Genomic DNA, 21,651 nt, shown 5'->3' with positions numbered 1-21,651 from the left:
GCAACATTCTAAAAGAAAAAATAAGTGCCGTATGACGAGACGAGATGGGCCATAATCTTTCTGTATTTATTAGTGCATTTCAATTACGCACTGAAAATAGACTGGATGAAATTAATCAATATCTAAAAAGGTGGAATTTCGTTTTTTTTGCCAGAAAACAGATCACAGAAGCGTGTTTATTTGTTTCTTGTTTTGTTTTTCCAGGGGTGATCGTAACGACCAAGGGGTTCTAGAATGTCGCAAGAATGCTCAATATAACGGAAATTAAAAGCTTTAGTACTGTTTTTAAGTGACAAAAAAATTGGAGGGCACCTAGGTCCCCTCCCACGCTCATTTTATCCCAAATTTATCGGATCAAAATTCTGAGATAGTTATTTTATTCTATCTAAATAACTATGTCTTTAGGGACGACTTTCTCCCCCACAGTCCACGTGGCAGGGGCTGCAAGTTACAAACTTTGACCAGTGCTTACATATAGTAATAGTTATTGGTAAGTATATAGACGTTTTCAGGGGGGCTGGTTTGGGGGAAGGGTTGAGAGGAGGAGGTCATGAAGAAGGATCTTTCCATGGAGGAATTTTTCATGGGGGATCCATGAAGGGGCGCATGATTTTCTAGCTTTATTTAGAAAAATATGAAAAAGGTTTTTTCAACTGAAAGTAAGGAGCAGCATTAAAAACTAAAACGAACAGAAATTATTACGTATATGAGGTGTTCACCCCCCTCTTAATACCTCCCTCTTTACGCTAAAGTATTTTTAGTAATTCCAACTATTTATTCTACGGCCTTTGTGATTCATAGGTCACTCTTAAGGAATTGGGACAAAATTTAATCTTTAGGGTAAAGAGAGAGGTATCGCGAGGGGACGAAACTCCTCATTAGCGTAATAAAAACACATGAATATAGAAGTTAGTTGGCTAAGTTAATTCGTAAGTTACATATTCATATGCGGAGAGCCAAAATCGAAACATGCATTAATTCAAAAACGTTCAGAAATTAAAGCTTTTTACCTGAAAGTTATGATCGACAAAACTTAAAACGAAATTTCATTTTAGAAATTAAAGAGAAAGAGAGATTAAAAATCTCGTATATGAAAGCGGCTGCTCCCTCTTCAACGTCCCGCTCTTTTTGCTAAAGTTTTTTACTGTTTTAAAAAGTAGAGTTGAGAGAAAGTAAGGAGCGACATTAAAACTTAAAACGAACAGAAATTACTCCGTATATGAAATGGGTTGTCCCCTCCGCAATCCTTCGCTCTTTACGCTAAAGTTTGACTCTTTGCCACAATTCTGCTTTTTAAAACAATTAAAAGCTTTAGCGTAAAGAGCGAGGGATTGCGGAGGGGACAACCCATTTCATATACGGAGTAATTTCTGTTCGTTTTAAGTTTTAATGTCGCTCCTTACTTTCAGTTAAAAAAAACTAGTTTTTTTATGTAATCACTGACAAAGGCTGTAGTGACCGGGATATTGTCAGGTTGCTTTTGCTTCTTTGACGCAATAAGCGGTTCTTTAACCAACGGCACAATCACATATTTCGGCGCTTCTTCAAAATTGTTGTGAATACGATGAATATGACCTTTAAAGTAGTCTTCATTTATTTTAACGTCACATTAACAGCATTTGACGGTTATATGGTTGGATGTGGTTACAGAAACATTCACACTTCTTATCGGCACTTGAAATTTCAAAGTAAAAGTCAGAAAAACTATAATCCAAGCGAATTTCATAAAACTGCGAGTGCTTTACTCAGAAGAAATCCAACTATGCACAATTCTACTTCGCCTTTCTTTTCAAACTGGTCAATTGACCGACAAAAATACAGTCTAATAATATGATTTTTTTTTTTCTTGTCTTCGAAGGCACTGAACACCTAACTTGGGAAAGATAAAAGGATGGTAACTCGATAAAACATAAAATCGCGAAGAAAAGAAGAAAACGAGGACAGTAAACAGCCAGTGAAAAAAATTTAAATTATGCAAATATTTGGGTCTAGACCACCGCTTGACCTTCCTCAGTACAGAATAAAACTGATAAAATGTAAACAACCAAAACTTCAAACAAAACACACAACTAAAATAGGACGACCCTTTCTGAGTAAAGGGGAAAGGGTAACTGAATAAAAAACACAAGTCTAAATGGCATTTCACAATTTTATCTTATGTAAAACACTCTTAAAGGCTAGTCGCCTTCCAACTAGATTATTATCAGAGATGATATTTGATTGTACAACATAATCTTATTGATGTGTTTAAAAACGATCAGAATTAATAATCTCATCATAAATGGTTATTTCACAAGAATTATGCTAATTTTCTAATATTATTTTTCCGTCAACTTCCTTATAGCATGATTTAATGCATTTGTTTTTGATATCTATTCACCACCCAATTTATGTAGATTCGGTAGTTTTACAACGCTAATTCCGCCTAATTCAAAATTCGGTGATTTGACATCTTCACTTGGTTCCCATTTGGTACCGAATTTGATAAATTCGTTAGTTGTATTGTAGTAGTTCCACTCATTTGTAAATTTGGTAATTTGATATTTGACAATTGACGATTCAGCGATTTAAATTGTTCATTTGGTTCATACTCTCTACTACAGAACGATTTTGGTTAATTTGTTTCTTCTCTCCCACTAGTTTCGCTCATTTGCAAATCTGGTAATTTGACATTATCATTACAGTCCACTGGAGTCCTATTGTAATTCATTAAACATTCGCAAATTTTGTTTTTGCAGACAGTTAAAAAAAATAATCAGTTGTTCTACTGGTCTTGGGCTGCTACTAAATTTGTCAAAGTTTTTTCTTGGCTCCTATCTGATCTGTAACCAATTTTGCCTTCAGCGAAAATTTTACCGACTACCAAAGACGTTAGAAGTGGGGGATGGGGTGCCCCTCTCCCCCCCCCCCCTCGGGACACCCCTTATGTTGGGTACAATGGTGTTGGGTATATTCAAGTTTGCTTTGAATCTAATTTACATTTGACTTCTGTTGATCTTGAATAAAGTACAATTTTTTTTTTTTTTTACTTTTACGCTTCAATTTTGAATAAATTTCAGGTTTTTTTACTCATTGGAATAGATAAAACTCGTGTGAACTTTTTTTTAGCCAATACGAACTTTCTCGAACGTAGCTATGAAATGATATTAAACTTTGCTCTGCAAAATTTTTGGGATATTCTGATTTCTGATTGGTTATCAATTATTGCTTGTAGTTCAAAATATTCAAATTCGATTATATGGTTAGACAAGCTATATTTGGCCAAGAATAGGCATGAAATGGCTTGAAACTTTTTTGAACGATAAGCTTTGCATTAAAATAGAAGGTGGCACGATAATATAATGACTAATTGGTAATAAATCCACTTATTTAAGATCATGCTGCTTCTTTTTTTTAGGTGTGTTGAGCTCGACTGTTGGGATGGTAAAGGAAGCGATGAAGAGCCTATTATTACCCATGGAAAAGCTATGTGCACTGAAATCCTTTTCAAGGTAATTGAATTCCTGTACGAAAGGACTCTTTACTGTAACGTGTAGAGTTTTACTGACAAAACTATTATTAATTGAGGATATGGATTCAGTAATGACCGCTTGGTTGTAGTTTTTTTAGGTTTTAAGTAGTTTTAGCCAAAATTAATGATAACTAGAATTGGGATTATAGTAAAGATATTAAACCATGGTCTGTTTAGGGGTTTTGCAAATCATTAGTTTTGTGGAAAAAAATATGTTCAATCTATGTGGGTGGTGAAATAAAGGAGGATTTATGGGACATGGTTTTATATTTTTTTTTAAGTTCAAAAAATTTCAATTAACAACTCTACTGTGGTAAAGGTGGATTGCTACTAATTGCTAATGTTTTTGCACTCTAATGATATAGAGCTTTATATATATATGTATACTAGCTATTGGGGTGGCGCTTCGCGCCACCCCAACACCTAGTTGGTGGGGGCGCTTCGCGCCCCCCCCAAGCCCCCCCGTGCGCGTAAGTCGTTACGCGCCATATTAGTTACGCGCCATTGTAGTTGTGTATATATATATATATATATGTTTTTAACTACGTAAAACTTGCGAATATACAACATTCTTTGCTGTCCCATTGTCTGTGCATATAAATAGATTTTCAGGTTTACCGACTCTTGAACATGCAACATATAATGGTCCATGGGAAAACAATCCGTATTCAGATCTATACCTCATGATTCTAATGATTGCCCTTGAGCTTTGTTGATGGTGATTGCTAATCGACCATTCCCTGAGTCGCCATCGTCATTTATATATCCCCCTGTGCACCCCGGCGTCCCCTTTGCAGTTATGTCCCTGTGTCCCGGTCGTCATTTATATTCCCTGTGTCCCGGTCGTCATTTGTGTCCCGGTGTTCCAGTCTGTGATTTCTCTTTGAGTGTCCCGGGCGTCATTTATATTCCTTGTGTCCCGGTGTCCCGGTCGTCATTTATATCCCCCTGTGCCCCCCGGCGTCCCCATTGTAGTTGTGTCCCTGTGTCCCGGTCGTCATTTATATTCCCTGTGTCCCGGTCGTCATAATATTTTTTTAGTTTTCTTTTTCTCTTATTTTTCAGTTTTTTCCTTTTTTTTTAAGTTTTTTCTTTTTTAGTTTTTAGTTTTTTTTAGTTTTTTACCTTTTTTTAGTTTTTTTAGTTTTTTTAGTTTTTTAGCTTTTTTAGTTTTTTTATTAGTTTTTAGTTTTTTTTTTAGTTTTTTCAGTTTTTTTTAGTTTTTTGTTTTTTTACCTTTTTTTAGTTTTTTTTAGTTTTTTAGCTTTTTTAGTTTTTTTCTTTTTTGTAGTTTTTACCTTTTTTAGTTTTTTTTCTTCTTTTGTATTAGTGTGAAATAATTCAGACGTCATATGCGGACAAACACGACGTCACTCGACAGACAGACAGACAGACATAACCCAGAAAACAACTTATTTTTATATATATTTATTCATATTTTTTTAGTTTTCTTTTTCTCTTTTATTTTTCAGTTTTTTCCTTTTTTTTAGTTTTTTTCTTTTTTAGTTTTTAGTTTTTTTAGTTTTTACCTTTTTTTAGTTTTTTTTTAGTTTTTTTAGTTTTTTAGCTTTTTTAGTTTTTTTATTAGTTTTTATTTTTTTCTAGTTTTTGCCTTTTTTTATTTTTTTTCAGTTTTTTTTAGTTATTAGATTTTTACCTTTTTTTAGTTTTTTATAGTTTTTTAGCTTTTTAGTTTTTTTTTCTTTTTAGTTTTTTTTGTAGTTTTTACCTTTTTTAGTTTTTTTCTTCTTTTGTATTAGTGTGAAATAATTCAGACGTCATATGCGGACAAACATGACGTCACCTGATCCATCCACAGATCCACACACAGACAACTTATTTTTATATATATAGATATATATATACATATATATATATATATATATATATATATATATATATATATATATATATATATATATATATATATATATATATATATATATATATATATATATATATATATATATATATATATATATATATATATTTGCACTCGTCTTGAATTCCCTATAAATTTGTGATATTCAAAGTAGATTGGAATGGATCGTGAACTAAAGAAGAGTTTTTATGGGTTGTCAGCTAGGAGCACTGAAAGGAAACTTCCAGTTCAGGGGGGAGGAAGAGGGAATCTGCCACTGGGCGCCTTTTTTTTAGCAAGATTTGGGAAATCAGGGGAACTAGGTCGGAAGGGGGGCTAAAATAAGCTGTTCAAAATGCAATCGGGTCACACTTATTTCTTTTGTGAAATTTTTCAATGCAATTATCAAAAGTGGCCATTTTACTGTGAAAATTCCAAATAAACATATTTTTCAAAATTTACTGGGAGGAGAGGGAAAAATCTGATGGCACTGGGAGCATATCCCATTTTCCTATTTTGATGAATTTATCAGTATTTTGATGTCTCCGAATGGGGGGATTGCCTTTCTGTCCCCATATGTCTAGCGGTGTTATGTTTTCATGGAAGTATCTCTTGACATCCTTAGGAGTAGTTTTAAGTTAATTTGTTTTTACATTTAACTATTTTCATTTTAGAAATCACGTTTTTTATATGTACTTTACAGAACAACTAAACTACTTACCTTTTATGAATACTATTTCCTAGCAAGACGCCAAAATTAATTGTAAGCAATAATGAATTAAGCAGTGTTTGTATATGGAACTTACTCGGCAAGTATGTCAGAAATAATATCTGAAACCGGGTGAACCTGATCTCTTTTATTTTTTCCTTATTTTTAATAAAAAGTTTAATTTATTTGTTAATGATCTGAAAATCAAAAAAACTTCCAGGAAGAGCTCTTATACTCTATTTCAAGCTAAAAAGTGAATCTAGTCTACTTTTTCTGCTTTATTTTATCAGAATAAAATTTCAGAAAAGAAAAAAAAGGTGATTAATCAAACCAATTTTTTCTAATGGGAAAGGAAGTTTTTTAATATTTTTCTCTTAAAATTCTTCTCATTTTTAATTTTAAAAAGTGGTGACATTAAATGAAAGTAAATATTTTCCAACAACTTTGAGCGTTCCATTTTTTGTTTTCCAATACATTTTATTTTTTTGTCATCTCTTCACCTTTGCAAGATATCTCTTTTGAAAATGATCGAACTAAAGTTAACGCATTTTGGGAAAGAAACATTGAATTGGTGAACAATTTTCGTCAGTTCAACAATTTTGTGTAGGCTCTGACTGAAGTTTAAAATGACTGATGAACTTACAATTGCAAAAGCCGATGAAGATGCTCAAAGAGTCTATGCCAAAAAACTTGCTGCTGATAGAGAAAGTCAGAAAAGAAAGCGTGCCGAGGAATCAAAAGAACAGCAAGGAAACAGGCTTGAGGCTAAAGAACGCAAAACCGCGCAGTTAGATGAAGATCCACCTGGACAGCGAGAGTCAAAACATCTCAAAACTGAAAATGATAGCGATGATGATTGGGTTTGGGATTTTGACTTGGATAAGGTCATCAATGCCTACCAGATTTTAGTTAAAAAAAAAAAGGTTCGGCGATATGTATTTCATAGTGAAGCTGAAAAATAAAGAAGAAAAAGAAAACTGAAAAAAGAAAAAATGTAAAAAACTAAAAAATACTAAAAAGAAAAAACACTCAAAGACAAATTACAGACTGGGATACCGGGACACAAATGACGACCGGAGGGAATATAAATGACGACCAGGACACAGGTATTTAAGAATATCGTTCAAAAACAAATTTTTAATTGTAAGAAGACCGTTGAAAGAGAAATTTCTAATTGTAAAATGACTGAAGAACCTACAATGGCAACACCCGAGGAAGCTGCTGCTTGCCTGAAAAATTATAATTTATGGGCACACGTAAAAATATTAAAATTAACTACAAATATGCGTGTCCGATTGCAAAACGATGACTCTGGTTTCCACCACACGTGTTGTATTGTATCTATCTATCTATCTATCTATATAAAAACGAGTTGTGTGTATGCATGTTTGTTTGTTTGTAAAAAGAGCGTTTGCATATGACGTCATTATTAGTACATACGGCTTTGTATATGCACAGACAATGGGAAAGCCAAGAATGTTGTATATTCGCAATTTTTACGTAGTTTAACTCCTGAAGACGAAATGAATGCTTGCCTTAAAAATTCTAATTTATAGGCACACGTAAAAATATTAAAATTAACTACAAATATTCGTGTCCGATTGCAAAACGATGACTCTGGTCAAACATTTTCAGATCAATTGCTGGCAATTGGAAACGGAAAGCTCCCAGTAGTGGGAAAGCCAAAAATGTTGTATATTCGCAATTTTTACGTAGTTTGAAACACATATATAAATCTATCTATATTCACAGGTGGGACACAGGGACACAACTACAATGGCGCGTAACTAATATGGCTCGTAACGACTTACGCGCGCGGGGGGGCTTGGGGGGCGCGAAGCGCCACCCCAACAGCTAGTAGGGAATATAAATGACGACCGGGACACTCAAAGAGAAAGCGACCGGGACACAAGGAATGTTCGATTAGCAATCACCATCAATAAAGCACCGGGACACAAACGACGACCGGGACACAGGGAATATAAATGACAACAAAAATCTATATATATAAAAATAAGTTGTCTGTCTGTTATGTCTGTTACACTATGTCTGTTACGCCAGATAATATCTTATCTATATATAAAAATAAGTTTATTATAAATTATATTATAAATTGTATAAATTTATAAATTGCTTTATTATAAATTGTTGGAGCTTTAGCTTGCTTGGCACGTAAAGATTTTTCCAAGTGTCAATGTTAGAATGAACATTGACAAATTGAAGAAAACAAATCAATAAAAAGAAGAAACTTAAAAAAGAAAAACTAAAAAAGAAAAAAACTAAGAAAAGAAAAAACTAAAAAAGAAAAAAAACTGAAAAAGAAACTGTATCTATATATCTATATAAATGACGACCGGGACACTCAAAGAGAAATTACAGACTGGGATACCGGGACACAAATGACGACCAGGACACAGGGACACAACTACAACGGGGACGCCGGGGGCACAGGGGGATATATAAATGACGACGGGGACACAGGGAATGTTCGATTAGCAATCACCATCAACAAAGCTCAAGGACAATCGTTAGAGAAATGCGGTATAGATATGAATACGGATTGTTTTCCCATGGGCAATTATTATATTGCATGTTCAAGAGTTGGTAAACCTGACAATCTATTTATATGGACAGACAATAGGACAGTAAAGAATCTTGTATATTCGCAAGTTTTACGTAGTTAAATATATATATATATATATATATATATATATATATATATATATATATATATATATATATATATATATATATATATCTTCTATATATATAAAAATAAGTTATTTGTCTGTCTGTCGACTGACGTCATGTTTGTGTGTCGACTGACGTCATGTTTGTCGACTGACGTCATTATAAGGATTGAGCTGTATGTCGTCATGAAGTTGTTTGTCATCTGACGTCATGTTTGTCGACTAACGAAACTACAGACCGGGACACCGGGACACAAATGACGTGTTATGTCTGTTATAACGTACGTAGTTAAAAACATATATATATATATATATATATATATATATATATATATATATATATATATATATATATATATATATATATATATATATAAATATATATATATATATATATATCTATACTATCTGTGGGGTGGCGCGAAGCGCCACCCCAACACCTAGTTGGTGGGGCGCTTCGCACCCCCCAAGCCCCCCCGCGCGCGTAAGTCGTTACGCGCCATATTAGTTACGCGCCATTGTGGTTGTGTCCCTGTGTCCCACCTGTGTCATCCACAGACAGACAGACAGACAACTTATTTTTATATATATAGAAGATATATAAAAATAAGCTGTCTGTCTGTGTTTCTGTCTGTCTGTCAGGTGACGTCATGTTTCTGTGTCGACTGACGTCATGAAGTTAGTTGTCGTCATTTTTGCTATGACGATGACGTAATTAACGGTATTTAAGACATTTGTTCACGGAAAAATGTTTAATTGTAAAATGACTGAAGAACCTACAATGGCAACAGCCGAGGAAGCTGCTCAAAGAGTTTATGCCAAAAAACTTGCTGCTGATAGAGAAAGTAAGAAAAGAAAGCCGTTCCGAGGAATCACAAGAACAGCAAGAAAACAGGCTTGCGGCTAAAGAACGCAAAACCGCGCAGTTAGATGAAAATACACCTGGACAGCGAGAGTCAAAACATATCAAAACTGAAAATGATAGCGATGATGATTGGGTATGGGATTTTGACTTGGATAAGGTCATCAATGCCTACCAGATTTAAGTTAAAAAAACAAAGGTTCGTCGATATGTACTTCATAGTGACGCTGAAAAATAAAGAAGAAAAAGAAAACTGAAAAAAGAAAAAAGGTAAAAAACTAAAAAAAAACTAAAAAGAAAAAACACTCAAAGAGAAATTACAGACCGGGACACCCGGACACAAATCACGACCGGGACACAGGGAATATAAATGACGACCGGGACACAGGGAAACAACTACAACGGGGATGCCGGGGGCACAGGCGGGATATATAAATGACGACCGGGACGCAGGGATTGTTCGAATAGAAATTACAAACTGGGACACCGTGACACAAATGACGACCGCGACACAGGGAATATAAATTACGACCGGGACACAGGGACACATCATTAGAATAATGAGGTGTATATCTGAATACGGATTGTTTTTCCCATGGACAATTATATGTTGCATGTTCAGGAGTCAGTAAACCTGACAATCTATTTATATGCACAGACAATGGGACAGCGAAGAATGTTGTATATTCGCATGTTTTACGTAGTTAAAACATATATTTATATATATCTCTATTCACAGGTGGGACACAGGGACACAACTACAATGGTGCGTAACTAATATGGCGCGTAACGACTTACGCGCGCGGGGGGGCTTGGAGGGGCGCGAAGCGCCCCACCAACTAGGTGTTGGGGTGGCGCTTCGTGTAACCCTGACCTACATAAGAGTATTATCAAAAGAACTATTTGTGCATGAGCTGTAGAAAAGAATTATTGAGTTATTTTTATTGAATCATTTGAACCAGTAAGTGAGAATCCTTTTATTTTACCAATAAGCAAGCAGAAGAGGGGAGGTTTCTGTCGCAAGGGCCGTAGTACCTACCGGGAGAGGTTTCTCCCTTAAACTGCGGGGAATAGGTAGCAGAAAACTAAACTTCCCTCGGTAATTGGTATATAAATTTGGCGTGTTTTAGGCGTGATGCCTGTTACCAGTTGTGACGATAATCCTGTCCTTGTTTATTCAAAGGTACTAAATTTTGTACAGAGCTATTTGCTAATTGGCGCAGAGGGTGACGTGATTAAAAGGCACCGAGTGGAATTTTTTGACACTAATTCGGTCAAGGTGGCAAAGACATTATTGTGGCAGCTTTGTCTGGGTTATGAAGATTGCTCTATTCGAAAGGGAAATACTGCACTGGTTAGTCATTCCAGTCATTTCTATTGAAATGTCTTGACGAGACTGACACTGCTGTTCCGATATTCTTCATAAAGCGTCCTACGGAAGAACTCTTCCACCCTGCCACTGCCTACACCTCTCTATTCTCAAAATTTAACGAGCTCCATCAAGTTTTTTGTCTTCAAAACTTGAAAATTATGAATTGAGCTTCCCACAATTATCCAAGCCGGCTTCCCAGCTCCGGTAGTGCAACAAAAGTGGATTCCAAGCAGTTTTTTGGTATATCAAGTAATATTCCTACAGATTTTTATATATGCGGTACTCGGAAGCCAACACGGTATCAAAGATGGTAAAAGATTGGGCCTATTTAAGTCTGTGAGACTCGAATTTTTGGATACTTCCGCTCAATCTACGTTTTTCAAGCTTGGCCTCAAGGTGGGCTATGAAAATTCTCATGTTTGTGAGTTTAAGGACCTACCCAAATTGTGTTTTAAATGCCGATCACTAGACCATCTGCATAACTCCTGTCCCAGAGTTCTCCCAGAATGCGTTCGTTGTGGAGGGCCGCGCATATCAACAAAAGATGAGCCATGCATTGCCAATCCAAACTGCAGCCAGAAACATCCTTCCTATAGCTTTTCCTGCCCTATTATTAAGAATTTGATAAAGTGCGACTCCACCTTTCAAACATGAGTGTATTATCAGTCTCAGTTATTTCATTTAATATAAATGACACCAACGATAAGGATTCTATTATTGATAAGTCGTAAGGTTCCTATGATTTGGTATATCTCCAGGAGCATCTTCTTACTGCTTCAAGTTTGAATTTTTTTGCGTCGGAGCAGTATCATACTAAGTTCCTGAGTCCAGCAAAAGTTACTGGCGGTTCCCCTTCAGATGGACTAGCCTGTGTCCTTAAACAGGACATTGATCTACCCTCCCCAGCACTCTTCTACTCCGAATAATTTTTTTTTGGCTGTGTGTGTCGGCAGTATTGTATTTAAAAACTCTTATCTCCCATATGAAGGATACTCGATGAGATCCTTGACTAAATTTGCAAAGGCTTGTGGTCTGCTGAAGAATCTTGTGAAACAGGCACTGTCAAACTCTCTACAGTATATAATATTTGGAAACCTTAATACTTATATTAATCGATCTTCTGTGAGAAGTGATTTACTTTTTGAGTGTCTTCCATCGTACCACGTTGTGCCCAAATCCCACAAATTGTCATATGTTCATCGTTATGGAAGTACGAGTGATACTAACCGTATTGTTTGCTCGCCTGGTATTATCTCTTCTTCTGCTTCTGTTCATGTTAACGAGGAAGATGCTGACCACATCCCAATTTCAGCGACATTTACAATGGATATTGACCTATCAGAAACCAATTGCTCACGAGAAAAGTTGAAGTGGTTTGAAAAAAGCAACTGGAGCAAAGCAAATATACCACACTACATATCTACCTCGAAAACCCTTCTTTCTACCATACGTGTTCCACATCATCTTCTTCAGCGCCAGGTACCTACGAAAGGTAAAGCTGATGTTGACTGTTATTATAACCAACTTGTGATGTGTATGAAAAAGGCAGAAGAAGCTGCTGTACCTCGGCACCCAATTCATAAAAGAACACAAAAACCTATCTGGTCAATGGACCCTTGTTTAAAGTCAATAAAAAATAAAACAAAACTATGGCTCCAGATATGGAATGAATGTGGTCGGCTGAGTTTTTGGTGTTTGGCTGGTCTCAAACGTAAAAATAAACCAAATAAACATTATCTGAGGTTGGCACGTTACCGCGGTATGGAATTCTCTGTGAATAGGGAAGATTAGCGAATAGTGATCAATTCTGACAAGTTAAATAGTACAAGTTAAAGATACGTGTTCCACATCATCTTCTTCAGCGCCAGGTACCTACGAATGGTAAAGCTGATATTGACTGTTATTATAACCAACTTGTGATGTGTATGAAAAAGGCAGAAGAAGCTGCCGTACCTAGGCACCGTATTCGTAAAAGAACACAAAAACCTATCTGGTCAATGGACCCTTGTTTAAAGTCAATAAAAAATAAAACAAAACTATGGCTCCAGATATGGAACGAATGTGGTCGGCTGATTTTTTGGTGTTTGGCTGATCTCAAACGTAAAAATAAACCAAATAAACATTATCTGAGGTTGGCACGTTACCGCGTTATGGACTTCTCTGTGAATAGGGAAGATTAGCGAATAGTGATCAATTCTGACAAGTTAAATGATGATACTATGACAAGTAATTGCCTTCCACCTTCAACTTGATATGAATATTATTCTTCATTTTTTTCGGTGATTAACTATTCAGTGTATTCTATATATACTCGCCTTCTTACTCCCCTCTTTAGTACAACGCTTTCGCAACGCCATATAGTGCCCATATCTTTTTCTTCTGTAATTGATGCTTTGAAAAGTTTAAAGTCTGATTCAATAGTTAAGGATGGTATTTCTAAGATGCATATGCCGATTGATTGTACCCCCCCCCCTTTATTTCTCGAAACATTAAGAAAAGAGAAAACGGGTTTTAATTTCGACAAAGAAGTGAACAAAAAATAAAATATAAAAACAACACTATACTTTAACTAAGAAAAAAATACTCCGAATATTTTGGCCCCACGTCCGGGAGCATTTCTCAACGGAAAAACAAAATTACAAAGGACAAAAAAGAAGAATTTTTTAAAGATATAACACACGCAAAAAAACAAGACAACTAAAACACAACCAAAAAAATATATAAACAATAAATTAATAAGAACAACTCACATTATAAGCAAAACTCCCAGCACTGATGGTAGTAACTTTAGACTAAACCAAAGCAAATGTTTATAATGAAACCATGGGTTTCTTTCCTCTGCAACAATCGACGTATAAATGGGAATCTATTAAAAGTGAAAGTTATATTTACATAAACAAAACAAAAGAAGGTCACCCAACCCCAGGTCCAAAGAGAATCTTACAGGCTAAAGAAACAAATTTATGAATTATAAACTGAATGGATTTATTCATTTGCTAGTTTAGCTGCAGTCCGTTGACTTCTCACAGCATTGACCTTGCTTTGACTTTCGTTCACAAGGTTATTACTTGTTTCAGGGCAATTATGTAAATCAATTACTCGTGAAGTTTTTAACTGGTCTTTAATTAAACTATTAAAAATTTAATTTATCTTAAAATTCCCTTCATCCCTATTAATACTAATACCCCCATAGATAATATTTTCTTTTTTTATTTCTATAATTTCTCTGGATATCTCACTTTCAGCTTCTTTTTCAAATGTGTCTATATACTTCAAGCATACCTGAGAGTTTTCTGTGTGGCACTGTTTCGTCAATTTTAAAAAGGGGAAAATCACCGACTGGTTGTTCCTGCTATTGAACTATTACCATCTCTTGTAATATTGGCTAGGTTTTTGAGTATATCCTTCTACCTTTTTTTACTAAAAATATTAATGAGGGTGAGAACCAATTTGGTTTTTGGCATGGGTTGGGTTGTCAGCATGCGCATAAGAATTTGTCTTCTTTACTCGCTGATAATTCTTCCAAGGGAAATGGTATTTATATTATTGCTTTGGATCTTTCATTCAATGACATCAGTTCATGATTAGAGGGAGTTAAATTTATTTTTCAGAATTACGGGGTGCATGAATTAGTCGTTTTTTAATTTTTTTTCCCATGAAATGTCCAAAAGGACAGTTTTTAATGCAAATAACACCCTAAATGTTTTTATTCAAATTGTATAAGAAGAGAAGAAACCAAAAATATAGAGACATCACATGAATTCTTCTGCAACACCCTCCCGCGAATTGACATCACTGCTTTTTCGTAATGATTGACATTTCTCATTAACGATTAATTATTATTATAGCTTCGGTACTTCTTTGGTGGCATGGAGCGGGAGATACTGAGGAATGTGTTACTCCCCTTCCCAAAATCTTGCCATTTAAAATTTTATTGCAATATATTGCATTTTCACATGTAACCACCAAGTTTTTTGTTTTAGATCCTAGCCTATGCTCCTTCCCAAAATGTTTCCGTTCCCAAATAGATTCCAACGCATGTACCTTTTTTCTGGTAATACTATATGCTATATTCAGTTGTTTTCAGGACGCCATCATTGCCATTCGAGATTGTGCATTTGTAACAAGTGATTATCCAGTTATTCTTTCGTTTGAAAATCATTGTTGCAAAGCTCAACAACATAAATTAGCAAAATACTGTGATGAAATATTTGGAGACCTTCTACTCAAAGAACCTCTACCCGACTTTCCTGTAAGTCCTGTTTTTTTTTTGTCTACGAATTGTTATTTCTTTTACTCTGTTATTCAAGATTATTATTCATTCTGTTATTATTCATTTTTTTCTGTTATTCAAGATATATTTTCTCAATTTATCTGGGATTTAGTTAACAGTTTTCCTAATAGTTATCATTATTAATAGTTATTATTTTTTTTCGGCTATTATTTATCCCTGAGATTTATTGTTTTTGCATTTACGATTTGTTGGTGCTGTTACTCGATGCTAAAAGTACATTTTTCGACTGCTTCAATAGTTTCTTTTAAAAGGCTGTTCAAGTGCGAGACGTGTATTTTCGCTCAATTTAAACTTCTTTTAAGTAAATATCTTGCATACGGCAATAATTGCTTTCTTAATTGAAAAATGACAGGAAGTTCTGATTCCATTTTTCCGCAATTTAAAAGCGAAATTCTTAAAAAAAAAAGTACGCATAGGTCGCAAAAGTGAGTAAATGTTGCCATTGTTTGCGTTTTTTTTTTGCTGAATTGTAATTTTATTTTCAATTATGATTAAAGGAATTTGAATATGAACTTTATTTCTTTCTCTTATAAAGTAATTTTTCTACGCTGATAATTCAAGCCCTGCAGTCATAAAATACTATAAATACAGTGTATAAACACGGGTCTACTTTTCCAGGAAGCCTACTAATTTTGCTTTTTAGTTTTAAACTCCTCCTTACATATAAGAATATTATTTGTCGAGTGTTTTTCTGTATTTATTTATTATCCAAAACACACCCTAGAATTGAAGTTAAGTTAATCATACCGAAACATACTAAAGTACAATGAAAATATAACGTTTTAGAAAAAAAATTTATGGTAACCACAACAAAGATTTATGGAAAGCAGGTCGTCCAGAACGCATTATACTAAATACCTAACTTAACCACCTCTATAAACAAATATTTAATCAAAACATACCTGCATCGTAGTTCGTTTCATGAAAGAATCAGCTGATAATAACTGAATGAGAGAGAAAAATGGCATACAATGACCAACCATAGAAAACTTTTTGGGTATATTCTGGATAATACGCAAGTACCTTTTTTTACAGAAACTTACCATATTGATATTTTTCCCAAAAATATCGGTGCTTCGCTTTGCTTTGCTTTGCCATAACTGATTTTTTTAACATCGACAGTTCCTAAAACTGATGATTCTTCCAATATTTGTCTGTAGTAATAAGGGTTTAGTAGTTGTTATTGGTTGCTTGAGTAGTTAGCTCATGCATTTTTAAAAGTAAGCTTTACTATGCTAAATAGCTTACTTTGCTCATTTCCAGGTTAGTCACATAGGGGTAAAATAATTGGATAATGTTTCTCAAGTATGAGCAATTTATAAAACATATTGTCTTTTCCCTCAATTGCGCTAGCTTGGTGCAGAATGAATTAGGTCTATCTAGTGAGGTTTGGATATAAATGGTCAAAATTTGTCTGTAGAATATTTAAATTCAATATGATCAGTTTTCTTAGACTGGCTCTTGAGACAAAAAATTAGGTGATTGACTACTTGTCCGTAAATATTTATAAGCTTTAGGGATTTATTTGTGTGAACCGATTGTTTGGCCTTTCAAATTGCCTGTAGTTTTTAGTTAGATTTATTTGAAGTAAACTTCACGTTTTTTTATTTATTATGACAAGAAGACTTCACGTTTTTTATTTATTATGTCAAGTTACCTCACGTTTTTTTTATTTATTATATCTTGTAATCTTCACATTTTTTATTTATTATGTCAAGTAAACTTCACATTTTTTTATTTATTATGTCAAGTTAACTTCACGTTTTTTTACTTATTATGTCAAGTAAACTTCACATTTTTTATTTATTATGTCAAGTAAACTTCACGTTTTTTTTATTCATTAAATCAAGTAAACTTCACGTTTTTTATTTATTATGTCAAGTAAACTTCACGTTCTTTTATTTATTATGTCAAGTAAACTTCACGTTTTTTTATTTATTATGTCAAGTAAACTTAACATTTTTATTTATTATTTCAAGCAAACTTCACGTTTTTTTACAGCTCGAACCTGGACAGCCACTTCCGCCCCCAAGTGCGTTGAAGAGGAAGATTCTAATCAAGAATAAAAGACTCAAACCTGAAGTAGAAAAAATTGAACTTGAACTGTTTAGACAGGGTCAGTTTGTCATCGAAGATGAAGAAAAGGAAGATGCAGATGCTCCCGCCGCCCCTCCTCCAGAAGAGAAAAAGGTAAGGGCAAGTCAAATCTAAGTGCTGTAAAGAGCAGTAAATTTATCGCCGAGAAAGCTATTGGCGATGCGAACCGCGCTATTACAAAATAAATAGTTCAGACGAAGAAACATCATGGTTTTCAGTTCATATAGCTCAGGTGTTCTCAACTGTTTATTTCGCAAATTGTAATTTATTTTCCACTTTCGTAATGTTTATTGTTTGTTTGGTGTTCCTGTTGTCGGTTGGCTATCATTTTAGTTGGACTGTATTTTTTAGTGATATATATCAAAAATTGTTGGTAAATTATTGTCAGAGTTTCGGGGAGGCTATAGTGCTTACTGGTAGATGGTTTCCTATTGACATCTGGTTTTGAGGTAATTGAAAAAAGAGGATAATAGTCATTATATAAAAGTTTTAAACGTTCCAAATTTCCAGCCTTTGCATTTTACAGTGAAAAATACTTCTTGAATCTTAGCTGGCTGTAAGTCAAACTACTTATAAATATTGCAAAAGCAATGGTTTAGTTCTTTCAATTACTTTGATCGAAATATTAAGTCCATTTGAAACTAAATACTTCAGAGATTGAAACAGTTAAAATTTAGGAGAGTGGGTATACTAAAGACTCTATAAATGGAAAGGGGAGGGGTCTGGACCATACAAAAATGTGAGTATTTAGTCCAAAATTGTCAATGTCGTCAAATAGTCTAGTACAGTCCAAGTTGTCAATATAGTTCAACATTGTCAATATTTGGAGGTCTTTTCAACCCTACTTTAGGAGCAATAGATATCACCTCATGTAAGCCCTGTTTTTAAATAGGTTAAAATGGTTTACCACTTCTTCAACCTTCACATTGCGCTTCAACATCCATATAGACCTCCGAGTCTAAAATTAAATTCTTTTAATGAAAATGCGAGGAAAGAAAATTTAAAGAAAATAAAAAGAGGAAAAAAAAACTTGGATGATTCACCCATAGAATAAGGAAAATCATTTACGGCAAAAACCTCTGCTAAGCTGTCTCCAATGCTAAAAAAAAATATGTGTAGTAAAAAAGGGAAAATTAACATTTGACTTAATACCCATCCATAATGACATTTTACTAATGCCGTGCTAAATTGAGGTAGCCAGATTTTTCGTAGAATTATCTGATTGGCTGAAAATTTCTACGAAAAACTCTGAATGGCTTAAATTAGCACTAGCTAAGTTTAGTTATTAGTTAAATATCATTGGAAGTTAATGACCATTCGGAAGTTTGATTTGGCATGAATTCTAAATAATAATAATTAATAATTTATTTATAACCCACAAAATACATTAAACTGTGGAGTAAACACACAAAAAAAGAAAAAACCAGAAGGAAGTTTGATTGGGCGTGAGTTCTATCCATTTTACTAAACATGAATGTTTTCTGAAACAAGAAGCATCAAACGTTGAAATTAAAACTTACTTAACAGATGGACAAACATTTTAGGCTACGGTTAATTCTATTCAAGTAAATGCTCAGAGTGCATATAATAAGACAAAACTTATGCTTATTACTATACTAGTCCGTCACTTGAATATCACCCATTATTTCAGAGCTAAGGAATTTAGGGCTCGTTCTTGATCGTAAGGGTTGATTCATCTGGATTGATCCTTCCCAACCTTCCCATTGGTTATATCTTTAACTTGAACAGCAGAGGGGTAGGTGTTCAGATGAATGAATTTAGATGAAGCTTCAGGTCTGAGGAGCACTGGGGATAAATGTATAACTTGCCTTCAAACCGCAATGCATTTCATTGGTCGACTGGTAGTTTTTTTTACCAGCTGCAATATCTACCGAGATTGAGTTTGTTTAAAGTTGACGGTAGCTAAAAGCTACCATCGTAGCTACGATCTTACTAAAGGCAAGATTGGTAGGTGGAACAGGGGATTGCCATCCTTAATTTCACATATGACGTCCCTGCATGCACGTGGCTTAGCATCTACTGCTAATAACCTATGTTTATTATTAAGATACATAGGCTAATCGAGGGATAATGAACAAAACGGATAAAATTAAGAATTTTAGATATACGAAAAAAAAACGATTAAAGAGGTTTAGATTATAAGAAGATGAAAAGTCTTCTGGAAAAAATATTCTCATCTTTGAAACAGCGTAAATAAATTCAGGTTCATTGAATTATCCAACTTGGTGCTGCGAAAATCTTCCTGCAGGTCTCTTCTCTGTAGGTGCGTGCCTGACCTATAAAAGAGCTAGTAAAAAGAGATTGAACAAGAATTTTTGAATGAGCAAAGCCTTGATTGCAATACCAAGGTTTTATTTGCATCTTCATAAAGGTTTCAAGTCGTTACAGTCTATTTGAACATTTCTTAATGTTCGAATTATCTTGAGTAATTACAAAATATACATTGTCTTTTATTAAATACTATCCAACAAGGCAGTCTGACGACAGGTATAAAAAATAGCATGCAATAGTAAGTGTAGACTGGAGAAAAAACACTTTGCCTACTTTCCAAAACACGAGATCTTAAGTCTCTTAACTGCCTTTCCCCAAAAACTTCTTCAATTCGATTCCCCCAAAAAAGGATGTCCTTACCAAATTATGTATAAAATTCCTTACCTTTGAATGAAATCTACTGACTCTGTGGAATATCTGTAATGAAAAACTCCGCTTGCCTTCAAAGCTTTAGGTATAGAAAAGAAGAAAAAATTTGTACTCTCCTCTGCTCATCTGAAAACCTGCTGACGCTGACTGTTCCAGTGAAATGTATGCATCCGTTACTTGTTGTATAGCATCCCTTAAGTGTTTCCAGATTAGTGATTGTCTGTGTGTTAAGGACACTTACCGACTATTTAAAATAAGATAATGCTCTTGAGCCTGCTGTATAGATTTTAAAATTTCTTTAAGTGTACAAAAACCTGAGCTTCTACAGATCTTACAGGATGTTTGTGACCCTAACAGTACAGAATCCAGATCACTGAGCTTTGAAGAACGATTTTTGCAAATGTACGAGTATAAGGGAGGAACAAACCGAGTTCATCCATGGTTGTCTTCTATGGTCAACTATGCTGAGCCAGTCAAATTTCCAGGATTTACTACAGCAGAGGGTTGAGTGTTATTATAATTTTCAGCACATTGCATGTTTTTATCATGTTTCTACATTTATTTGTGAATGTCTGAATGATTGCTTTAGAATTCCATTGATAAATACATACTAAGTTAAAATAATAGGTACAAAAACATAAAAATAAAATGCTTTTTTTTCATAAAATGTGACGGAGGTATCGGGAAAATTTGCGTTTCCAGTTAAAATAATATTTTGAGAAAGGACAATAGTGCTACAAAACCAGCCGATTCCTAAACCTATGAAGAGCTTAAGAATTTTTTTGAACTATACTATGGGTAGGATTGAATTCCTTTAATAAAATGAAGTCTTGACATGTGCTAAATTAAATTATTTTGTATAATTTATCAACAGATAGAAAATTAAGGATAGAAAAAAGTTACCACTTTTGTTTTTGTTTTCCAGTGTTATCCTTTCCAGTGTGTAAAGTATGAAATTAGGATATACTTCCCTGAAAACTTATAGAAAACAATACCTGTCTAACCGGTGTTTCCAATGGCTAAATGTATCGGAAACGACCTTTTAATAGGTATAATTCTTGATAGTTGCTGTTTGACCTTTCAAAATATGTTCCACAAAATAATCAAATAACGTCTAATTTACGATTAATAACTTTTTCTTTAATATCAAAGCTGCACACTTCAACACTTAACACATAATTTGCTTGATTGCATAATTAAATACCCACAAAACTGCATGGCTGCATAGCAAAATAGAGCTTCGACTCCTCGACAAATAAGGATCAGTTAAACTTAAAAAAAAGGTGAGTATGTGTAACCTGACTTGACGCGGAAGAATTCACCTATTTGAAATTAGCAATGACTATTAATTAAAAATATGACTGTAGGGTCCTGTTCAGGATAGTTCGAGTTGTATGAAAAATATCTTTTTTGGCATAAGAAACGTATTCTAGCAGGCTCATGTGTAAGTGAAACCTCCTTTAGCTCATGCTGGTCCAATTCAAACCATTTTACTATACCCCAGTTCAATTTAACACCTGTTTGGCTCAGCCCCAAATGCAACTAAATCACTATTCCAATCAACCCTTGTTTTAACAAAACACACCCTAAATGT

The 21,651-nt window shown here is 34.3% G+C and overlaps 1 protein-coding gene across 1 annotated transcript in view; it reads left to right on the top strand.

Moving 5' to 3' along the window:
* The window catches only part of LOC136028653 (uncharacterized), a 157,064-nt gene that overhangs the window by 51,567 nt on the left and 83,846 nt on the right, over nt 1-21,651 (top strand). Inside the window, 4 exon segments of the mRNA XM_065706478.1 lie at nt 3,398-3,491; nt 15,093-15,257; nt 17,301-17,489; nt 20,386-20,560. Of these exon segments, the coding sequence (XP_065562550.1) occupies nt 3,398-3,491; nt 15,093-15,257; nt 17,301-17,489; nt 20,386-20,560 (623 nt within the window).

The sequence above is a fragment of the Artemia franciscana genome, chromosome 7 (assembly GCF_032884065.1).
Source record: "Artemia franciscana chromosome 7, ASM3288406v1, whole genome shotgun sequence".
Classification (NCBI taxonomy): domain Eukaryota; kingdom Metazoa; phylum Arthropoda; class Branchiopoda; order Anostraca; family Artemiidae; genus Artemia; species Artemia franciscana.
This window is presented reverse-complemented; position numbering and strand designations above follow the sequence as displayed.